Here is a 21,678-nt window from a genome sequence, read left to right as displayed (position 1 = left end):
TCTCTAAATCCCATGATTTAGTCCGAGGATTACTTATGAAATAGGTGTTTAGTGAATGTTAAATGAAGAAATATATGGTCCACACTAAGCCACAGTGTTAGAAACTGTGGAGGATACAAGATGAATAAGAAAATTTTAGCCTTCAGAGAACTCAAACTCGCTGGTGGGCACAGACAAGCACATAGATAATTTTAATGCTTGACGAAAGTATCACATACAGTAATAGAGGTACAAACATGTTTCTGTGTGAGCGTGTAATGGTAAAAGATTAATTCTGGCTTGAGAGTATGTTCTGCCCTCTTGTCACAGCAGAAAACAAATTATTGTGTCATCCACTGCATATAAGTGGAATCCATTGGTCATATGCATAAGAAATGAGTAGATTTTGAAAATAAATGAGAGTGAGGAGAATTTGTTTCATAGCAGTTATTTTTCACTGCAAAGCTATAATATCTTGTCCAATTGCATTTTTCTAATTTAAAATCATCTTCATAGGAAAATGCTAGAATCTCTTCCCTTACATCCTCCTTTTTTTTTTTTTTTTTTTTTACTGTCCTTCCCTTATTGATAGGTAGGGAGAAATAACAGGGACTACTATAACAGAGACTATATGATAGTATTTTAATTCTTAGAATAAAGACTAACACAAGATATATTGGTATATTTTCTTTAAAACAGTTACCTGCTTCATTTACTCAATGGTCATGAGCTAATTTGCTGAAAACATTTTTAATTTGTAATTTTCTCTCAATGAAATTACCAGTATTCAAGGAATTAGGAGACAAGAAGTCTTGGCTAGCTGCTACTAACTAAAGGTAGGTCTTTAGGGAAGTTCATTCTCCTCTCTTGATCTTATTTTCCTCATCTACTAAATTTGCTTATTGGACCAATCTCAAATAATTACAGGAATCAGAGAGGAGATGCAAAATGTAGTAAAAGGTCAACATTTGCCATATGGGAAAGTGGAGACAAATCCTCTGATTTTTCAAGAGTCTAAAATGCTTGATCTTTATGTGAAATTTCTTTAAGATAGAATTGATGCCTCACAAAACGTATCTGAAGGCCAAATTCAACCCAAGGGCATCTTTTGCAGCTTCTAGACCAGATGCCCTCTGACGCCCCTTGTATCTCAGACATTCTCTAATTCTACATGAAGACAGTCTGATTTCTCTTTGTGTAATAGCTACTAAACTGTTCTAGTTCCCTAGGTGAATGAAAGAACATATTTTGAGTGTTGTAAAATTAAGTTGTAATCACAGATTGGACAGTTTCAGTTTCTGCTAATCCTTTTTGGAGGCTTCTGATTTGATCAAACAATACTAAAATTAGGATCGAATGTTAAGTGCTCTGAAAAAAAGGATCCAGATTTTAGTAAAATATGCAAGAACGAGGAGTATCCCTTATCTGGTTTTACGTCCTCTCTCCAGGCTGTTGTGAGGAGAATCCAGCCTGAGAGCATGTGGCAAATTAGGATGGATGCTCAGAATCTCATACCTTGGCTGGGCCTGGCTCAAAACAGAATCCTTGAACAAAATATATACTACTGAAAGAAGTCCTGTTTTGGGTGCACTAACATGCCAACTAAATTGCATGCCCTCTCTCCTACCACTTAGTGGATAAGAAAACAAGTCTAAGTCTAAGGAACCATTGTATTATGTGCGCTCAGTGCTTTAAAGTTTATCTAATAGGATGAAACTACATGGGCCCCTACAAACTTCTACCACTGAGCTCATGCCTTACCTGCTAAGTCATTTGGGTTTTTTGAGAAGACAGATACAATATTATTTATGTTTACATCACCACTATCCACCTCAGTGTTTGACATTCAGTTATGAACTCAATAAATGTCTTTAGAATCAATAACTTAATTAATCTCTGAATGAATCTATGAATAATTTAATTCATGAACCAGAATTTCTCTCTAGGGCCAAAACATTAAGAACAAAGGAATTGGTTACAACTCTTGGCATTCAATTAAGACATCTAAAGAAAGACTGTAGGGAGTTCAGAAATGTAGACAGATCAGCAAAAGTTGCTTGAACCCTTATACAACTCTCAAATGATTATATGTAGTCCCCTGGCTTTATCATCTCATGATCAGTATATTTCAAATATGTCATGACAAAAAAATGTGGCGCTGTTTAAATATTACCAACAATACTGTTTTTTATAATAAACAGTGAACCAATCTCCTTACCACTAGTCTGCAAGTTTGTACCTCCTTCTGTGAGCTGTGGTTCCATCATCAGTTTTCAAAGTTTGGGCAGTGTTCCAGAGTTTATCACACATGTGCTTTATCAGCTTACCTAGACAATGTTAAATCCCATAGTTCAGTTCTAAAATATTTGCTATGCTAAGCAGGTTAAAATCATCCCTGCACACCTAAGGTGGACCCTAGGAGTTCATATTTAATATTATGTGATCACTTTCTTGAGCTCCCTTTACTGATATTTCCATGACTCTGCAGAGTTTCAGCCCTCTCCCATCACCTGCTGGTGCTCTGGCAGGAAACCTGAGACACGTTGCCTTACCCTTTCCGTTCCTATGACCAGACTGCAATGGAGCCAAGAGAAGAGAGGCTAGAGAAGGGTGAACAGCATTAGGAAATCCACAACCCCCACTCCCAAACACACACACATACACACTCTTGGGACACAGTTCTTTTGGTCACAGAGAAAGGCTGCTGCCCTTCAAGTTATAGTTGACTGCCCAGCTAGTATTGTCTTTGTTACTGTCACCTCCTGCCATCACCCTGGCAGGGAAGCCTTGGGAGTTGGGTGAGAGAAAAAAAAATAAAAGAACAGAATTTCTTTCACCTTCTCTGATTTGTAGGGCACCCTCTTTGTACTCCTAAAACTAGAAATATAGGGCTTCTCTGGGAGCTCTTTCTGCCTGTTCCTGGCCCACTATTCCATGTTTTAGGCTACTTATAAATCCAAACTCTAAAGATTTTGCAGGAAAATTATCGAATGAACTCATACATGGTTTGGTGGTGCCTCAGGCTTTTTTCCCTAATCTGCTTGCTACCATTTACTTTCCAAAGTCCTCAACTAGCAGCTCTAGTTATTCAGTCCAGGGTCTTTAGCAGTGTTTAGTAGGAGAAACAGAATGGAGCATTCTTACTCTATCTTGACTGGACCAAAATTTTCCCCCATGTAGTTTCATTAAATGAAACACGAGATTTCTTAATGGGATTATCTGGTCCGTCTGACAGATCCTGTTGTAAATTGGCGTAGTTATTTACTTTTGTTTAAGCATATGCTATTCTACAAAGGAATGATTTTCCTAGTAAACTGATTTGACAATTTGAGGACCAGACTTGGTATTTAGTGACACTCTTGCAGTCATCCTGTCATCCATATGGCCTCCTTCATATTCTCAACATATCTTAAGAGTGCCAGTTATCTGTCAGGTGCTGTTCTTGGTACAAGAGCTATATCTGTGAACAAGACAGAATCCTCATGCTCAGTGAGTCCCCAGTGTGCTGGAAACCAATGACAACTCATCACAGTGCTACAAGAGAACAAAGCAGAGCCTTAAATATAGGCTAATGCTGGACATATAGATACTTAGGTATCTGGCACCACAAAAAAACAAAGAAGAAACTTAACTCTGTATTAGAGGAGGGTCAGGAGCAATTTCTGAGTGCAGGTAAGTTCTGTTGTGCACAGAAATTGGTAAGTAGAAAATCTGAAAGAATGTATGGTCCAGGTATATACAGTAAAATGTACAGAGGGCCAAATACATATACAAGAGAAGAATTTACTATATGGCTACAAAATGCTCTGAATAACTGGTGTATAATGCTACAAATGAAGAAGGAAGCTGATTGAGGCCAGAATAAGAAAGGTCTCAAAGATCAGAACAAGGTATTGCAAGTATAATTTGGCTATAAACGGGACAGAAGCAACTAAATGGTTTTAATTGCCTAACAAAATCAGTTTTATGATTTAGAAAGGACACTTTCTATATGCATACAATGGGAATACATAGATTAGAGCAGGACAAGATTAAGAGTGGTAAAATATGCTAAAAGACTGTTTTAGTAACTCATAAGAAATTAGGGAAGCAGGCATTTAACCTAGAAGTAAACATACCCACACCCCACAATGGAATACATCCTGGCTCTGCAGCCTTACTCCATCTTCCTACTAATGCAGACCCTGGGAGCCATTAGTAATGGCTCAGGGAACTGAGTTCCTGCCACCATGTGGGAGACCCATATTGCATCCCCAACGCCTGGTTCTTGCCCTGGCTAAGTTCCAGCCATTGTGGGCATTTAGGGAGTAAATCAGTGGTGGGAACTCTCTCTCACTCTTTTTTCTCCCCTTGAGCACTTGAGTGTTTGTGTGTTTCTACTTCTCAAGTAAGTAAAACATTAATATAAAAATTATAAAGTGCTCTGGTTCTAGTTAAATATATAATGCTGTATCTATTCAAAAGAATACTGTACATCCAGAAAAATAATGTAATACCTATATGTGTACCAACATGAAAGGAACTTCAAGATCCAAAATATGGTGTTAAAACCAGGATGTAGACTAGACTAGTGTGTGTGTGTATACCTTCAGTCATGAGATGACACTTATATGCCTATGTAAATATTTATCAATTAATTTGTTAGGTCTTGAGGGAATAGTAGAGTTAGCATATTTCATATCCCATCTTGAGAATGGTTGCCTCCAAAGAGAAACATTACATGTCTGGAAGCAAGAAGGAGAAGAGTTTTTCATTTTATAATTTTTAACTTTTATACTCTGGTATTGTATTCATAAATGTAAAATACAAACATCTAAATTATTTAAAAATTTCCAAGAACCAAAATTAAGATTTTTTTTAAACTTTTATTTAATGAATATAAATTTCCAAAGTACAGCTTATGGATTACAATGGCTTCCCCCCCCCACATAACTTCCCTCCCACCTGCAACCCTCCCCTTTCCCACTCCCTCTCCCCTTCCATTCACATCAAGATTCATTTTCAATTCTCTTTATATACAAAAGATCAGTTTAGCTTACATTAAGTAAAGATTTCAACAGTTTGCTCCCACACAGAAACATAAAGTGAAAAGTAATGTTTGAGTACTAGTTATAGCATTAAATCTCAATGTACAGCACACTAAGGACAAAGATCCTACATGAGGAGGAAGTGCACAGTGACTCCTGTTGTTGACTTAACAAATTGACACTCTTGTTTATGGCATCAGTAATCACCCGAGGCTCTTGTCATGAGCTGCCAAGGCTATGGAAGCCCCCTGAGTTCACTGACTCTGATAATTTTTAGACAAGGCCATGGTCAAAGTGGAAGTTCTTTCCTCCCTTCAGAAAAAGGTACCTCCTTCTTTGATGACCCATTCTTTCCACTGGGATCTCACTCGCGGAGATCTTTCATTTAGGTGTTTTTTTTTTTGTTTGTTTGTTTGTTTTTTTTTTTTTTTTGTGCCAGAGTGTCTTGGCTTCCCATGCCTGAAATACTCTCATGGGCATTTCAGCCGGATCCGCATGCCTTAAGGGCTGATTATGAGGCCAGAGTGCTGTTTAGGACATCTGCCATTCTATGGGTGGGGCTGGCAGAAAAAGCAATGGGTAGGGGAGATACAAGAGGGCATTTCAAATTAGATGAGTTATAGAATGAATTCAGTAAAAAAATGTTAAGGGTCAGTGTTCCTCAGGAAATTACTGAAGTTCAATTGGATTTAGATTTCAGAAGCTGTGAAACATCCTGTTGACAGACATGGATTCTAGAGCCAGACTGCTTGGTCTTAAATCCCGTTATGCAAGTTATTAGCTGTGTGACACTGGGGAAATTAGTCTATCACTCTATACTGTATTCCCTCATAAAACTAGCACAAATCTCATTTGGATGTCATAAGGATTAATTGCAATAATATCTATATCACATTGAAAATGATACCTGGAGCCAGTGTTATAGTACAGGAGGTTAAATTGCCATATACAACAACAGCCTCTCAGATTGAAATACTGGTTTGAGTCCCAGTTATTGCACTTCTGATCCAGGTTCCTTCTAATGCTCCTAGGTATGCAGCAGAAGATGACTCAAGTACTTGGGCCTCTGACACCTATATGGGGCCTGGGGTGGAATTCCTGACTGGTTTTAGGCTGGCACAGGCCTAGCTCTTACAATCTTTTGGTGAGTGAACTAGTAGATGGAAGATCTTTCTGTCTATCTCTCCTCTCTCTGTTACTCTGCCTTCCAAACACATCTTTTTTTTTTTTTTACAAAAAATTATTTATTTATTTGAAAGTCAGAGTTACACAGAGATTGGAAGAGACGCACACAGAGAGATTTTCCATCTGCTGGTTCACTCCCCAAATGGCTGCAACAGCTGTGGCTGGACCAGACTGAAGCCAGGAATCAGGAGCTTCTTCCAGGTCTCCCACATGGGTGCAGGGCCCAGTGACTTGAGCACTGTTTTCCCAGGCTCATTAACGGAGAGGTAGATTGGAAGTGGAGCAGCTGAGCCTATAACCAGCACCCATATTGGATATAAGCATCACTAAGCCACAACACCAGCCCCCAAATAAATATTAAAAAAAAAAAGAAAAAGAGAATAATACCTTATACTTTTACTGTTATAGTGTTAGGGAATCCTCACATATATGATATTTGAATCATTGGAAAGAATATAGAATTTAAAATGAGTACATGCAGAACCTTAGAGAAAAATATTTTAAGGACATGACAAATGACTCAATCCAGAGCTAATACCTATGACAGATCTGACCAAACAGCTGGTCATGCCAGCTCTACTTTCAAAATGGGTATGAGTCTGAATAGTTCACACCACATTTACTGTTTCACCCAAAACACAGTTACTAATATCCGTTGCCTGATCTATTGCATTTTCCCAATAAACTATCTCCCTGTTTAATAGCACTTGGGTTCCTAATCCCACCATGTCGCTCCCCCTCTTCGTGGAGGAACGACACAGGACCCTGCGCTGTTCTTTCGTCTGCTCGGCCCTCCCCGGGTTTGTTGCTGGTTCTTCCCGGGTTGGCTACTATCCCTTCCACCTCCGTGGAAGGGCAGCTCCCCCTGGCCACATTCCCCACTTCCGCAGGGGAGCGGCACACCGCCGGCCGGCTCTCTGGGGGGCTGCACAGGTGTTCCCCTTAGATGTTCCTGGTGCATGCCGTCTCTCTCCTCCTTTATAGTCCTCCTCCGCCAATCCCAACTCGGCTGCCCACACGCCGAGTACGCTGCTCTCCTCCAATCAGGAGCAAGTCCTACAGTTTATTGGTTGAACTGGAGGCAGCTGTGCGGAAGCTGTTTTCTCCTCTCCCAGCGCCATATTGTGGGAGAGCAGATGCATAGAATAAGTCTTAATTCCAGTAACTTAGTCTAGTCCGAGTTGCTCCCCACAGATCCCCCTTTCTTTTTATTTTTTGGCGTTGATACGCGCCTGTCTTCAGTGCCCCGCGGCACACACTCTGCTCTGCTTGCTAGAGTTGCCACAGGTTCTTACAAGTCCTATCAATCAGGCAAACCGAATCCGGGTCCTCTCTTCGCCATGTTGTGAGGAGGTTTTTAGGCGCTGATGCGTGCCTGTGTTCGGTGCCCTGCAGCGCATGCTCTGCTCTGCCCGCAGGGGCTTACAAGCCCTAACAATCAGGCAAACCGAATCCAAGCCTCCTAATTGTTGTATTGTGGGGAGGCCTTACTGATGTTAATTCGTGCCTGTCTTCGGTGACCTGCGGCGCATAAGCTGCTAGCTGCCCGCAGGTGCTCATCGCCTCACTTAATCAGGCAGACCGAATCCAAGCTTTCTCATTGCCATGTTGAGGGGAGGCCTTATTTTTCTCTATTTCTCTATCTCCGGGCATTCCTATTTCTCCCATTTTACTTCTGTCTGCCAACATTCCTATTTCTCTCACTTTACTTCTAAACTTCTGTTTCTCTTATCCCCGCTGCTTCCCGGCACCTCGCCCCACCGGCTCTGAGCCGCTTCAGCCCGCGCCTCGGCTTTGCGCGGCTTGGCTTCGCGCGCTCCGCGGTCTCCATGCCCTTCGCGTCTGCACCACGGCCTCGCGCCAGCCCCGTTCCCTATCTACTTGTGCCCCGCACGCTCTGTCTGTGCGCGGCAGCCTCCACAAGTCACACAGCGTAGCTTACGTGTCCGCCACTAGCATTCAATCTAAGTTCCCCGGGCTAGCCTGGCGAATTCAACCCAGCATACGTCTCCGCCCCACGGTTTGGCTTCCCGTCCTTTGCTCCCCGGGCTAATCAGACGGACCCCAATCTGGCTTACGTTTCAGCTTCTGGTTTCAACTTTTCGCCCCCTATTCCCGGGCTAACTTGAGAATCCCAAAGTGGCTTTCGTATCCGCCTCGGCCTGCCCCCCGCGGCTTCAATTTCCCTAACACTTTTCTCTACCCGGTATGTTTCCCTAAGCTTTCCTCCAACAATACTCCTCCCTCATTTCTCCTGGCCTCTCCCCACAGTCCGCATCCGAGTTTGTTCTAGCTTTCACTTTCGCTTTCGACCTTAAAGATTTCTCCCAGCTTCCCCCCGTAGTCCGTAGTCCGTATCTGAGTCTATGCCTAGGCTTTCAATAGCTTCTTCCGGCACCCTTTTCGTCCGGCTTTTCCCTAGGCTGTTTGCTAGTCTCTCTCTCCGGTATTTTCCCAGTTCTTCCCGTTTCTTCCCTCCTAAGTTTCATATCCGTCCTAAGTTTCCTATCCGAGCTAGGTTTCCTAATCCGAGTCACGGCACCATTATGTCGCTCCCCCTCTTCGTGGAGGAGCAACACTGAACCCTGCCTAGGCTTCATATCCGAGTCACGGCACCATTATGTCGCTCCCCGTCTTCATGGAGGAACGACACTAAACCCTGCCTAGGCTTCATATCCGAGTCACGGCACCATTATGTCGCTCCCCCTCTTCGTGGAGGAACGACACAGGACCCTGTGCTGTTCTTTCGTCTGCTCGGCCCTCCCCGGGTTTGTTGCTGGTTCTTCCCGGGTTGGCTACTATCCCTTCCACCTCCGTGGAAGGGCAGCTCCCCCTGGCCACATTCCCCACTTCCGCAGGGGAGCGGCACACCGCCGGCCGGCTCTCTGGGGGGCTGCACAGGTGTTCCCCTTAGATGTTCCTGGTGCATGCCGTCTCTCTCCTCCTTTATAGTCCTCCTCCGCCAATCCCAACTCGGCTGCCCACACGCCGAGTACGCTGCTCTCCTCCAATCAGGAGCAAGTCCTACAGTTTATTGGTTGAACTGGAGGCAGCTGTGCAGAAGCTGTTTTCTCCTCTCCCAGCGCCATATTGTGGGAGAGCAGATGCATAGAATAAGTCTTAATTCCAGTAACTTAGTCTAGTCCGAGTTGCTCCCCACACACCATCCTATTTTTCTACTTGTCATGAGTTCTTGAATTCATCTAGTTGCTTAAACTGAATTCCTGGGTCCTTCCTTGGTTCTTCTTTTTCCTTAATACTTCATATCCAATCTATTGGCACATCCAATTCACTCTGCTTTCAAAATATAATCAGAATCCTGCCCTGGACTAAGTCACCATCAACTGTTAGTATTCTGCTACAATATTTGCTAAATTTTCTCCTTTATCCAATTTTCATTCCATTTTCCTGGCAGAAAATTTAAAAAAAAAGAAAATTAAGATAACATTTATCTAATAAAAAGAATTTGAAGCCCTATGTCTTCCCTCATATCCTACATCTCTTCTGCATACTCAATAAATTTTAGCCTTCCTATTTTATCTCAAAGAACATAGAAGGAATATCTGTACTAGTTAATGCTTTGTCCGGCAACATTTTTCTCCCAGAACTTTATAATTTGAATGTGAGGAAATAAATAAGATAATTAGAACTATTACTAGACAAATTTCTTAAGTGCAGAATCCATGACCAATCATTTCTATTTTCATCCAAGATCACCAATTACACAACTTTATATACACTCTGACTTCAATAATGTTATTTAATTGATTAATTAATTAATGAGGCTTAAATGCTAGATAATGTTTCATAAGTTCCAAATAGGTTAGTTCATGGAGACCATATGTTTTGAGATTGGAGAAGTAGTGCGCAATAAATCTAAATAAGTAAGTTGAGGCCAGATGGTAGAGGATCTAATTTGCTCAGCTAAGAATATTTAATAGTTTAGAAACTGGAGATTTGTTCATAATTTCTGAACCAAAAGGATATACTATCACAAGACACTAGGAAAATTATTTCACTCTCAAGATAAGTTTTGTTGTACAGAAATACAGTACTATATTGCATTCATCCCCAGAATTTGGTTCCTGTAGAAAATGAGTCCTGCTATTGTTGGTAATTTAGATCTTAAGGGTTTTGAAAGAAAAACCTGAAAATACAAGACAATAATTGACCATACCATGTTGGCATCTGTTCCTTAGTATTGCCTCTGGTTCTAACTAGCAAAAAATTGCTCTAGTGCATTCTGTATTGATTTAGTCTATAGCTATAGGTGCAGTAGACTTAATTTTGAAAGTTAATCCTTTATTTGTTTCCCAACAGGTTCTCTGACTCTGAGAACACATCATGTTCAAGACTCCAAGATGGGATTTGTGATCAACGCAATCTATTCCATGGCCTATGGGCTCCACAACATGCAAATGTCCCTCTGTCCAGGCTATGCAGGACTCTGTGATGCAATGAAGCCGATTGATGGACGGAAACTTTTGGATTCCCTGATGAAAACCAACTTTACTGGGGTTTCTGGAGATATGATCCTATTTGATGAAAATGGAGATTCTCCAGGAAGGTATTATTATAGTTCTTTTCTAGACAATGGAGCCTAAACAGCTACCTCTAGACCTTAAGATGGTGGTTTCTCTCCTTTGTGGTTTCTCTCCTTAGTAGTTTTCTAGGCTTGCTGGCCATTTTTTTTTTTTTTTGTCTGATCTTATCCTCCCAAATTGAACACAGACATAGAGGCAAGGCACATTTCCTGAGGTCAGGGAAAATCATGGCTGCTAATGCTCAAAATGTGTTTTGGTGTCAGCACATTTCAAAGACTGTTAGAGGCAGGAGCCTCACATTGACAGAGATAAACAAAAGCAACCTCTGTGTTTTCTCTGTACATTTTGTCAGATTATTTCCTGTATGCTGTTCATCATCTTTGGTGATAGAACTATTCTGAATCAGAAACAATTCGGTTTCTGGTAATCCAGAGATAGGGCTAATGGGATATGATTTGGTGTGCTCTATGTACAGTGAGTGAAAACTCACATTTTACTATATTATCCTTTAGCTGAAGCACTTTCTTCCTTATTGAGGACTAGATTTTCCTTTTCTCTTAAGTCTGGCCCTTTATTAGCTATAGAGATGGGGCTAAGAAATATGTATTTACTCATAATTACAGGTTAGCTTACAGAGAAATGACTAGGCATCCAGAAATTACCAGAATTCAAATCTGTCTCATACTGCAAATTCATAAGTGACTCTTTCCAGAAGACTTTTAATCCATATAGATAATGTCATTGAAATTATATTCTGAGCTGTGATAGTACTGGGTCTTCTTTTTTGCTTTGCACTTAACAATTAGGGTCCTTTTCTCTCCCATTGCAAAACCCCAAGTACTCTTCCACCAATAGCTTATGTTTAACAGCTGTGCTTGGGAAAATGTCTATACATTTGGTTTGCAGTTGACTCTGCCAAGAAAAGATCTCGTGAGGCCCTCCACAACTCACAGCCATGTGCGTACATATTCTACCAGTATTGTTAGTTCAACACATTTCCATATTCTGAAGTGAGCTGGAGCTTGTCCCAGAACAGGTGTTACCATCTCACACACTGGAATGCTAAGTGACAGCTAATTCCAAGTCATATAGTCAAGCTCAAACCCAGATATTTTATCTTTTCTAGAAAATTGAAGAGAATTGCTACAGGCAGACTGTTTGCCAAGAAAAACTGACTTTTCACACATTATTCTTTACTTGTTAATTTTTCATTGTGTCCATGGGGGGTCAAGTGAGGGAATGCAAGCATTTTGTTAGGGCCAAAGGAAACTGTATTTGTTGTAAATCTTCTTGGGGAAGGTTAACCAATGTGCTCAGTCTTTGGTTCAGGTCAAGACCTCAGCTCTGATATATGCAATGGATTTATGATTACTGTTTGCATCTCAGGAGCACTGGCATCAGCTCAGGACTTGCTGATAGACTTTGATGACTGTCTCTTCACCAGCTCAAAAGTTTCCATGACAGGTACCTAAGCCAATTAGTGAGGAAATGTCTCTAATGGCTCAGCTCTATTTCAATCAAAAACCTTAATGGATGAGACAGAACATCATTGCCTCATGCTCAGTCCTCTAAACATGCTGTCATGGGGTTCTTCCAGGACATTGGTTCTTAACCTTTTCTGGAGTATTAATCCCTTCAAGACTCAGATGAAATTAGTAGGTACTCTTTAAGAGTAACATACATAAAATTGTGCAAACAACTTCTTGGGATGCATGGTTGTTGAGAGTCTATCCATACTTTACTAATTTTGGGTATTACAGTAACACATTAATTGTCCAAGTTGGCCTCTGAGGGCATGGACTAGACACAGGAAAAGGTTTTCAAGTTTTTGCAAATCCAGTTGCATTTACCCAAAATGAAAACTAGCATTTATTGAGTAAATGATCTGAGCCAAACACTAACTCAGTATTCTAATTTTCCATCCTATGAGGTCAATAATATTATGACTGTAAATAAAGAGAGACCCACAGAGATTAAATGGTTTTCCCAAAGACAGTATCATAAATGATAGGGTCAAGATTCTAGCTTGGTCTCCTGGGCATTAAATCCTAACCTGATACAACACTCTGCCATATCATTAACGGGGATCAAAATAAGAAACCCACTGTTCTTTGAGAAATTTATTTTTAGGCATTATGCTCTTATTTTTGTAGAATAAAAGTCACTGCTCTGCTGGATCAAAGATGTCCCTAGCCAAGCAAGGAACACAGGGTTATTATGGATTCCCCTGAAACACCAGTCACAGGGGCTAAGGGAGTTAGCAGTTCATTCTGGCCTTTGCACTTACAGATTGTTGGAGATTACATTTTAATCATTGTTTTTAAGCCTTATATCTGATGAGATTGCTATGTGCCCACAATTCTTCAATGAAAACTGTGGTGCCAAATGTGTTAGAGAATCTAGAATTTTTGAATTTACAAAACTTTTATAGTCTTATAATGCCTCCCAATATACTATGGCTCAGAATTCCTTAATCAAAACAGTATTATTTCCGCAGAAAAACATTTGAATGTTCACACTAGGTGTGATTGGCTATAAATAGCCTCATGAGAGTTCAGTTTAAGTTTCGACACTATTTAGTTCAGAAAAGGTCTTGGTTTTTTTTTCTTTTTTTTTTTTCCTCCCTTTTTGATTCTATCAGCTAGTATTTGCAGACACTATTCTTGTTTATGTGATCCCTTTGGTTCTTAGTCCTATCATTATGATCAATTGTGAACAGAAATTGATCACTGGGACTAGTGAGATGGCATTGGTACATGCCACCTTGATGGGATTGAATTGGAATCCCCTGGTATGTTTCTAAATCTACCGTTTGAGTTAAGTCAGCTTGAGCATGTCCCGAATTGCACATCTCTTTCCTCTCTTATTCCCACTCTTATATTTAACAGCGATCACTTTTCAATTAAGTTTCAGCACTTAAGAAGAATTGTGTATTGATTACAGTATTCAACCAAAAGTATTAAGTAGAACAAACAAAAAAAAAATACTAAGAGGGATAACATATCAAGTTGTTCATCAACAGTCAGGGCAAGGGCTGATCAAGTCACTGTTTCTTGTAGTGTTCATTTCACTTTAACAGGTTTCCTTTTTGGTGCTCAGTTAGTTGTCACCTATCAGAGACAACATATGGTATTTGTCTCTTTGGGATTGGCTTATTTCACTCAGCATAATGTTTTCCAAATTCCTAACAGGGATCACTTTTCAGTTAAAATTTAAACCCCTAAGAATAATTGTGTGTTAATTACAGAGTTCAACCAATGGTACTAGAACAAAAAAAAAAAATACTAAAATGGATAAAGTATTACATTGCACATCAACTGTCAGGACAAGAGCTGATCAAGTCACTATTTCTCATAGTGTCCATTTCACTTCAACAAGTTTCCCCTTTGGTGCTCAGTTAGTTGTCGCTGATCAGGGAGAACTTATGATATTTGTCCCTTTGGGACTGGCTTATTTCACTCAGCATGATGTTTTCCAAATTCCTCCATTTGTTGCAAAGGACTGGGTTTCGTTGTTTTTGACTGCTGTATAGTATTCTATAGAGTACATGTCCTATAATTTCTTTATCCAGTCTACTGTTGATGGGCATTTGGGTTGGTTCCAGGTCTTAGCTATTGTGAATTGAGCTGCAATAAACATTAATGTGCAGACAGCTTTTTTGTTTGCCAATTTGTTTCCTTTGGGTAAATTCCAAGGAGTGGGATAGCTGGGTTGAATGGTAGGGTTATACTCAGGTTTCTGAGGAATCTCCAGAAACCAGAAAAGGTCTTCTTTTGTTGCCAAGTGAGTTAAGAAAAAAATTCAGTTTTCATAGTTTTATGTGTTTCAGAATTACAGAAATACAGAATTACAGAAATTCAGAAATATAGAACTTTATTATTTACTATCCAGTGGTCTAGATCACGGATTAGTGAACTCTATTGTGTGGCCAAATCAATTCTTAGGCCTATTTTACAAGTAAAGTCTTTTGGAACATGTTCACATTCATATTCTTTCATAGCAAAAGTTTGTTGACCTCTGGGTTATAGACTACATTGAGAACTAAGGTTTAAGAGGTCTGGTTGCTGCCTGGGATTGATCATAACTGGACAAGAGAAACATGGAGAGTGAACACCAGACTGAGCACCAGTAACTATTTAATGCAAAATTTAAAAAAGTATATTGTGAGTGGTATAGATTTATGAATCTAAAGTATTTGGGAAAAAATTCCATACAGGAAAAGGTAAAGAATTTTATAGGAGTAACTCTCTTAATAGCTTTCATTAAATGACTCCACATGGAATAAGATAAGAATTCATATTGTCATCCCTTAAAAAACCACTAAATTTTGCAAAAATATTTATTTATTTGTTTTATTTATGGGGAAAAGAGAGAGAAAGCTCTCAAGTACTGGTTCACTCCCCAAGCACCTACAATGGCCTGAATTGGACTTGGGGACAAAGCTGGGAGCCACGAATTTAATCCAGGTGTTCAGCATGGCTGTCAGGGACTCAGTTACTTGAGTTATCACCACCACTTTCCAGGGTCTTCAATAGCAGGAAGCTGGAATTTGGAGCCAAATTCAAGTGTCAAATGTAACAGAGTTCTAATCACTAGACCAAATGACCACCATAAATGACTAGATTTTGTAACAAAGATGAATAGTTAAGAACCCAACGCCGGCGCCGCGGCTCAATAGGCTAATCCTCCGCCTAGCGGCGCCGGCACACCGGGTTCTAGTCCCAGTCGGGGCGCCGGATTCTGTCCCGGTTGCCCCTCTTCCAGGCCAGCCCTCTGCTGTGGCCAGGGAGTGCAGTGGAGGATGGCCCAGGTGCTTGGGCCCTGCACCCCATGGGAGACCAGGAAAAAGCACCTGGCTCTTGGCTCCTGCCATCGGATCAGCGCGGTGCGCCGGCCGCAGCGCGCCGGCCGCGGCGGCCATTGGAGGGTGAACCAACGGCAAAAGGAAGACCTTTCTCTCTGTCTCTCTTTCTCACTGTCCACTCTGCCTGTCAAAAAAATAAAAAAAAAAATAAAAAAAAAAAGAACCCAAAAGAGGGATAAAAATATAAAAACATTTTAAAAATGATTAGCCAAGGGGCCAGCTCTGTGGCTTAATCGGGTAAAGCCGCCATCTGCAGTGCCAGCATCCCAGATAGGTGCCAGTTCAAGTCTCGACTGCTCTACTTCCAATCCAGCTCTCTGCTATGGTCTGGGAAATCTGCAGAAGATGGCCCAAGTCCTTGGGCCCCTGCACTCATGTGGGAGACCCAGAAGAAGCTCCCAGTTCCCAGCTTCAGACCAGTGCAGTTCCGTTCATTGTGGCCAATTGAGGAGTGAACCATTAGATGGAAGACCTCTCTCTCTCTCTCTCTCTCTCTCTCTCTGCCTCTTCTTCTCTCTCTGTGTGTAACTCTGACTTTCAAATAAATAAATAAGTATTTAAAAAAAAGATTAAGAATAATTCAGGAAAAGATGAAGAAAGAAACCAAAACATATGGGCAAGTAGAAAATTAGGCCAGAACAATAGAAACTGCCAACTCTGGTATTGTTTGCTCATGGATTATTAATATATGGTTTTGCTCATACAAGGATCATAGACTATTGCACCATTTCCTGGGAAGAAAACTGAGTCTCAGGAAAAGAGAGGAGAGAGAGAGAGAGAGAAAGAGAGAGAGAGAAATGGCCATGATTACATAGTCTATTGGTAATAATGAAAGGACAATAATCAGTTCTCAGATACATACTTCAAATGAGAAGTTACCTTAGATTTTTGTTCTTTTTTCTTATATTACATTTTTAGTTGTTCACTGCCTATGGTAGAAAAGGCACAGTTCAATACATTTGTTTTATTGTTTGGACCAGGGCTTGGAGTGTCTATTATGAAAAACTTAAACAAGTTAGTGCATATTTATAGATTACAGTTTCTAAAAGTACCTTAACATCAGGACCAGTGCTATAGGCTGAGCCTTCCTCTACCTGCAGTGCCCACATCCCATATGGGCATCCGGTCTTGTCCCAGCTGCTTCTCTTCCTATTCAGCTCTTTGCTTGTGGCCTGGGAAAGCAGTGGAGGAGGTCCCTGCACCTGTGTGGGAGACCTTGAGGAAGCTCCTGGCTCCTGACTTTGGATCAGCTCATCTTTGGGGAATGAACCAGTATATGGATGACCTTTCTCTTGTAACTCTACTCTTCAAATAAATAAAATATTTAAAAAAATAAAGTACCTTATCATCAGAATTATAGATTGAGAGAATCTTAAAAACCACATTAATCCAATACTCTTATAATGCCCTATCCAATTATTCCCCTGGCAATAACCTTACTTCAGCCCATTGGATAAAGAAAGGTTCTTAGGAAACCTACTCTGATTTTTAGAGTTTTAACCATTTGGCTTTTATTTTTCTTTTTTTAAATTTATTTGACAGGTAGAGTTAAAGACAGTGAGAGAGATAGAGAGAAAGGTCTTCATTCCATCGGTTCACCCCCCAAATGGCCGCTATATGGCCATCACTGCCCCATTCCAATGCCAGGAGCCGGGTGCTTCCTCCTGGTCTCCCATGCAGATGCAGGGCCCAAGCACTTGGGGCATCCTTCACTGCCCTCCCGGGCCACAGCGGAGAGCTGGAATGGAAGAGGAGTGACCTGGACTAGAACCTGGCGCCCATATGGGATGCCGGCACCGCAGGTGGAGGATTAACCCAGTGAGCCACGGCGCTGGTCCAAGTTTTAAACATTTGGAAGTTTCATTATTTCTGCTCAACTTAACCCTGCTTTCCTCTAGTTTGTTTTAAGTGATTTAATAGAATATCTTCTTGTTCTTGTTGGGATACATTTTGTTTCTTTGATTTTTGTGGAAGATAAATGAATTTTTTTAAAAAAATTATTCAGGTTACTTCAGCTCTGAATTGTGGTCAGAGGAAGAGATGGAGTTTGTGAGGCAAGGAGAGAGGGAAAAGAGGTAAGAAATACAGACAGATTTCATAGGGATACATTGTGATGAGGAAGCATCTCAGGAGCATGGAGATGCAGAAACCAGAGAAAGAGAAAGAGATAGAGAAGAGAGGAGAGAAAGTGAGAGATGGGGAGGTTGGAGGAGGAAGGGAGGGGAGAGAGCAACAGGAGTAGATGGGGAGAGGGAGAAATGAGAAGGGGGAGGGAGACCAGAATGAGAGTGGGGAGAATAGGGGAAAATCAGAAAACTGGTCTGGAAGGATTTATACCTAAGTGTCATGTGGTTGGGATGACAGAGGAACATTGCTTCTGACACTGATATGTGCAGTTTGGATCTCTACAAAAGTCCTCGAAAGGAACATAATGTAGAGCACCCTGCACTGTGTCATAGCTGGTGGGACTGCTGCCGGCTGTGCCGGCATCCCATTTGGGCACTGGTTCAAGTGCCAGAGGCTCCCCTTCCCATCCAGCTCCCTGCTAATGCACCTAGAAGAACAGTAGAGGATGGCCCAAGTCCTTGGGGCCCTGCATGCATGTGGAAGAGCCAGAAGAAGTTCCTGGATCCTCTCTTTCTCTCTCTTTCTCTGCCCCTGCATCTCTAACTCTGCCTTTCAAATGAATAAATAAATTAAAAAAGATATAAATTTATATATAAAAAAGAAACATATATATATATATATAAAAGAAACATATAATATCCTATTTGCTGCTCTATTTGGAAAACTAAAACACGACTCTAGTTTAAATAATGGGTAAACATTGTAGGAAGTCATTATGTGTTTAATTCTACCAAACACTTAAATGAGAGAGTTTTGAAATATTCTTTTTTACTTTTTATGGAGAATAAAATCTATAACTATCTGTGAAAATTAAAAGAATGCCCACCAAGTCATAAGAGAAGACTCTATTTTGTACAGAATTATTTTGGACCAGTGGTGTGGCACAGCAGGTTAAGCCATCACCTGTTTACCTGTATCCCATGTGGGCACTGGTTCAAGTCCAGGCTGCTCCACTTCTTTTTTTATATATTTTTATTTTTTTTTTATTTGACAGATAGAGTTTTAGACAGTCATAGAGAGAGACAGAGAGAAAGGTCTTCCTTCCATTGGTTCACTCCACAAATGGCCACCATGGTCGGTGTTGCGCCGATCCAAAGCCAGGAGCCAGGTGCTTCCTCCTGGTCTCCCATGCAGGTGCAGGGCCCAAGCACCTGGGGCATCCTCCACTGCCCTCCCAGGCCACAGCAGAGAGCTGGACTGGAAGAGAAGCAACTGGGACTAGAACCCGGCACCCATATGGGATGCCGGTGCCTCAGGTGGAGGATTAACCAAGTGAGCCACGGTGCCGGCCCCAGGCTGCTCCACTTATAATCCAGCTCCCTGCTAATGTGTCTGGGGCAGCAAAGGAAAATGGCCCAAGTCCTTGCACCCATGTGGGAGATCCAGAATAAGTTCCTGACTCCTTGCTTTGGCCTGGCCCAGCTGGGGCCATTGCAGCCATTTGGGGAGTGAACAGAAGATGGAAGACCCTCTGTCTCTTTCTCCGTCTCTCTCTCTCTCTAAATCTGCCTTTGAAATAAATAACTGAATCTTCAAAAAAATATTATTATCTGTTTCTGTTTTTGAGATACTTCTACTGAAGATTAAGTCAAACTTAAATCTTGACAGCTATAACCATTAATCATAATAGATCTTTGGGTTTGTCTTATAGGCAAGAATCAATTGCAATATAGTTGTAATAGGTTAATTTAGTAGAACCAAAATTAAAACTTAAATTTTCTTGAAGTCATTTACCTCTCAAATATGATATATTCATCTCTTTAAAGTTTTCTCATTTATTTTTCAAACCTGATCCCCTTCACTTTATACCATTTCTTGCACATTAAACGAAAGAGACATAGATATAAGAGCCTTAAAATGTAAAGCGGTTCAAATTGTTATTATATTTTGGCAGTGGAAAATTTATCTCTCTTAGCTATATTGAGTAGAGTTGGAACAATTTGGTGGAGAAAAATTCATAGCAAATTTGAGATCCAAAGGCTTCATTCAGTTCTCTGATCTGAGGCTCACAGAGACTGTGATCTATGTCTTACTAATTAACCTCAAAGAGCCTCTGCTATCCACAAAATTAAGAATTTTAACTAGATTTTGTCAGAGTGAAAAACTGGTAGAAATGCGGTTGACACTTCATTTTTGAGTGAGAAGTGGAATCTTCATATATCTTCAAATCAGTAGTAGCAAAGAAAGAAGCTTCCTGACATCAACATTTCCTTCTTTTTCCCAGTTGGTAATGTATAAAAGTTGTTTGCTCACCGAAGGTCACCTTTTGAAGACTTAGAAGCCTACATATTTGAAGTCACCAAAGATATAATGCATGACTTCTTTGCACTTCAGTGCCTTGCAGTAATATCTCAACTCATTGCAGGCTCACCTACCATGAGATAAATGACAGAGTGGAAAGGAAAGGAACCCATCAACTGATACTTTTGATTTAGAAGTGCAGGTTAAACTGTTACCCAAAAGTGCTACAGTCTGCAAATAAGACACTGCAGGATAATCTCTAAGCTCCCAAACAGCCACAAAACAGAGATGGGACTCTGAAAAACATCCTACAGTGAAAACAAAAACAAAAACAAAAACAAACAAAACCAACTGTGGTAGGGATGAAAATTGAATGACATCCTTTTATAATATGGGTTTCAACATTGATATCAGGTTTGTTCTTAGCTCTTTTGTATCAAGCATTGGTAAACTGGTTACTGGAACTCAAAAGTTAGAAAATTTTCCATCCACATGAATTTCCAGATAGCTAACTGTACCAAGCATGGAAGGTTGGAGGAGGCATTTATAACAGCCTGTCTGCCACTACTGTGAGACACAGGGTAGAATCACAGGGTGCTGTGTGGTACCTAAGTCGTATCTGTAAGAACAGACACAGGGTAGTGATGCTCTCCAGTGTCCTCACATGGGAAAAGTGTTTCAGAAATGCTTCTCTAGAAATGCTCTTACAAGTGACAAAAGGCTTATAATTAAGCACATTGAGTTTCCCTCTTTACATGTTTAGCTTTAAATTCAAATTAAGAATAATAGCTATTAAAGGTTGGAATACACATGTTACTTTTCTCTCTTCCAGAATTTTTATACTGTATGAGGTGCTTTAGAAACTATTTTCTGATTTGTCTTTAACATCACTTGGGATATTTCTTTAATGCAATGAATTAGACCTTCGATAATGGGCAAAATAAGAAAGATAAAATTAGGTCCAATCTAAACTACCCCATATTCTCTAATGTGAAAAATGAGATTTACTAAGTTTCTTACTTGGTAAACAACGGAAAATTTTATCATTTTTATTTGAGTGGAGACAAAAGCCTTTATACACTTTTTTAGAAGCCCGACAGTAGTCCTTGTTTAAACTTCAACCTGAAGTTGTTTCAAAACTGTCTTTCATCCTACTGGGGTCGTCACCTTCTCACATGGGATTATTTTCTATTTCAGGTGTAAACTTGGAAATAAAAAAAAGTTCTCTCAAGAGAAAGTGAAACACTTTCACTTTTTTTTGTTGTTGTTGTTGTTATTCTAAGTGTACTGTCATGGAAAATTCCAGTGTTAGTTATATGATAATATGTACATTTGGGGGAATGAAACTTATTGCCTTTTCCTAGCTAAATATTTATATCTTTACTCAAATAATTATTATATCCCTATTTCTAAGGTATGAAATAATGAATTTCAAGGAAATGGGAAAAGATTATTTTGATTACATCAATGTTGGAAGTTGGGACAATGGAGAATTAAAAATGGATGATGATGAAGTGTGGTCCAAGAAAAATAGCATCATCAGATCAGTGTGCAGTGAACCATGTGAGAAAGGCCAGATAAAGGTAAAATGGAGTCTGTGTTTAATTTTTGTTGTAAATTTCATAGTTAATTATTGTTAGCTATTTTGAAAATTTTGAGACACTTGTTCTACCTTTTCTATTGTAAACCTTTAATGTTAGAAGTAATGTGG

The 21,678-nt window shown here is 40.3% G+C and overlaps 1 protein-coding gene across 5 annotated transcripts in view; it reads left to right on the top strand.

Moving 5' to 3' along the window:
- The window catches only part of GRM5 (glutamate metabotropic receptor 5), a 557,251-nt gene that overhangs the window by 440,980 nt on the left and 94,593 nt on the right, over window positions 1-21,678 (top strand). For all 5 annotated transcript variants that reach the window (XR_007909731.2, XM_051820841.2, XM_051820823.2 and 2 more), the window contains 2 exons: window positions 10,512-10,758; window positions 21,382-21,550. Coding sequence is in view for 4 of the 5 variants with exons in the window: in XM_051820841.2 (XP_051676801.1) it covers window positions 10,512-10,758; window positions 21,382-21,550 (416 nt within the window). In the remaining variant the exon portion in view is untranslated. The remainder of the gene's footprint in view (window positions 1-10,511; window positions 10,759-21,381; window positions 21,551-21,678) is intronic.

This window comes from Oryctolagus cuniculus, chromosome 1, assembly GCF_964237555.1.
Source record: "Oryctolagus cuniculus chromosome 1, mOryCun1.1, whole genome shotgun sequence".
In the NCBI taxonomy this organism is placed as follows: Eukaryota; Metazoa; Chordata; class Mammalia; order Lagomorpha; family Leporidae; genus Oryctolagus; species Oryctolagus cuniculus.
This window is presented reverse-complemented; position numbering and strand designations above follow the sequence as displayed.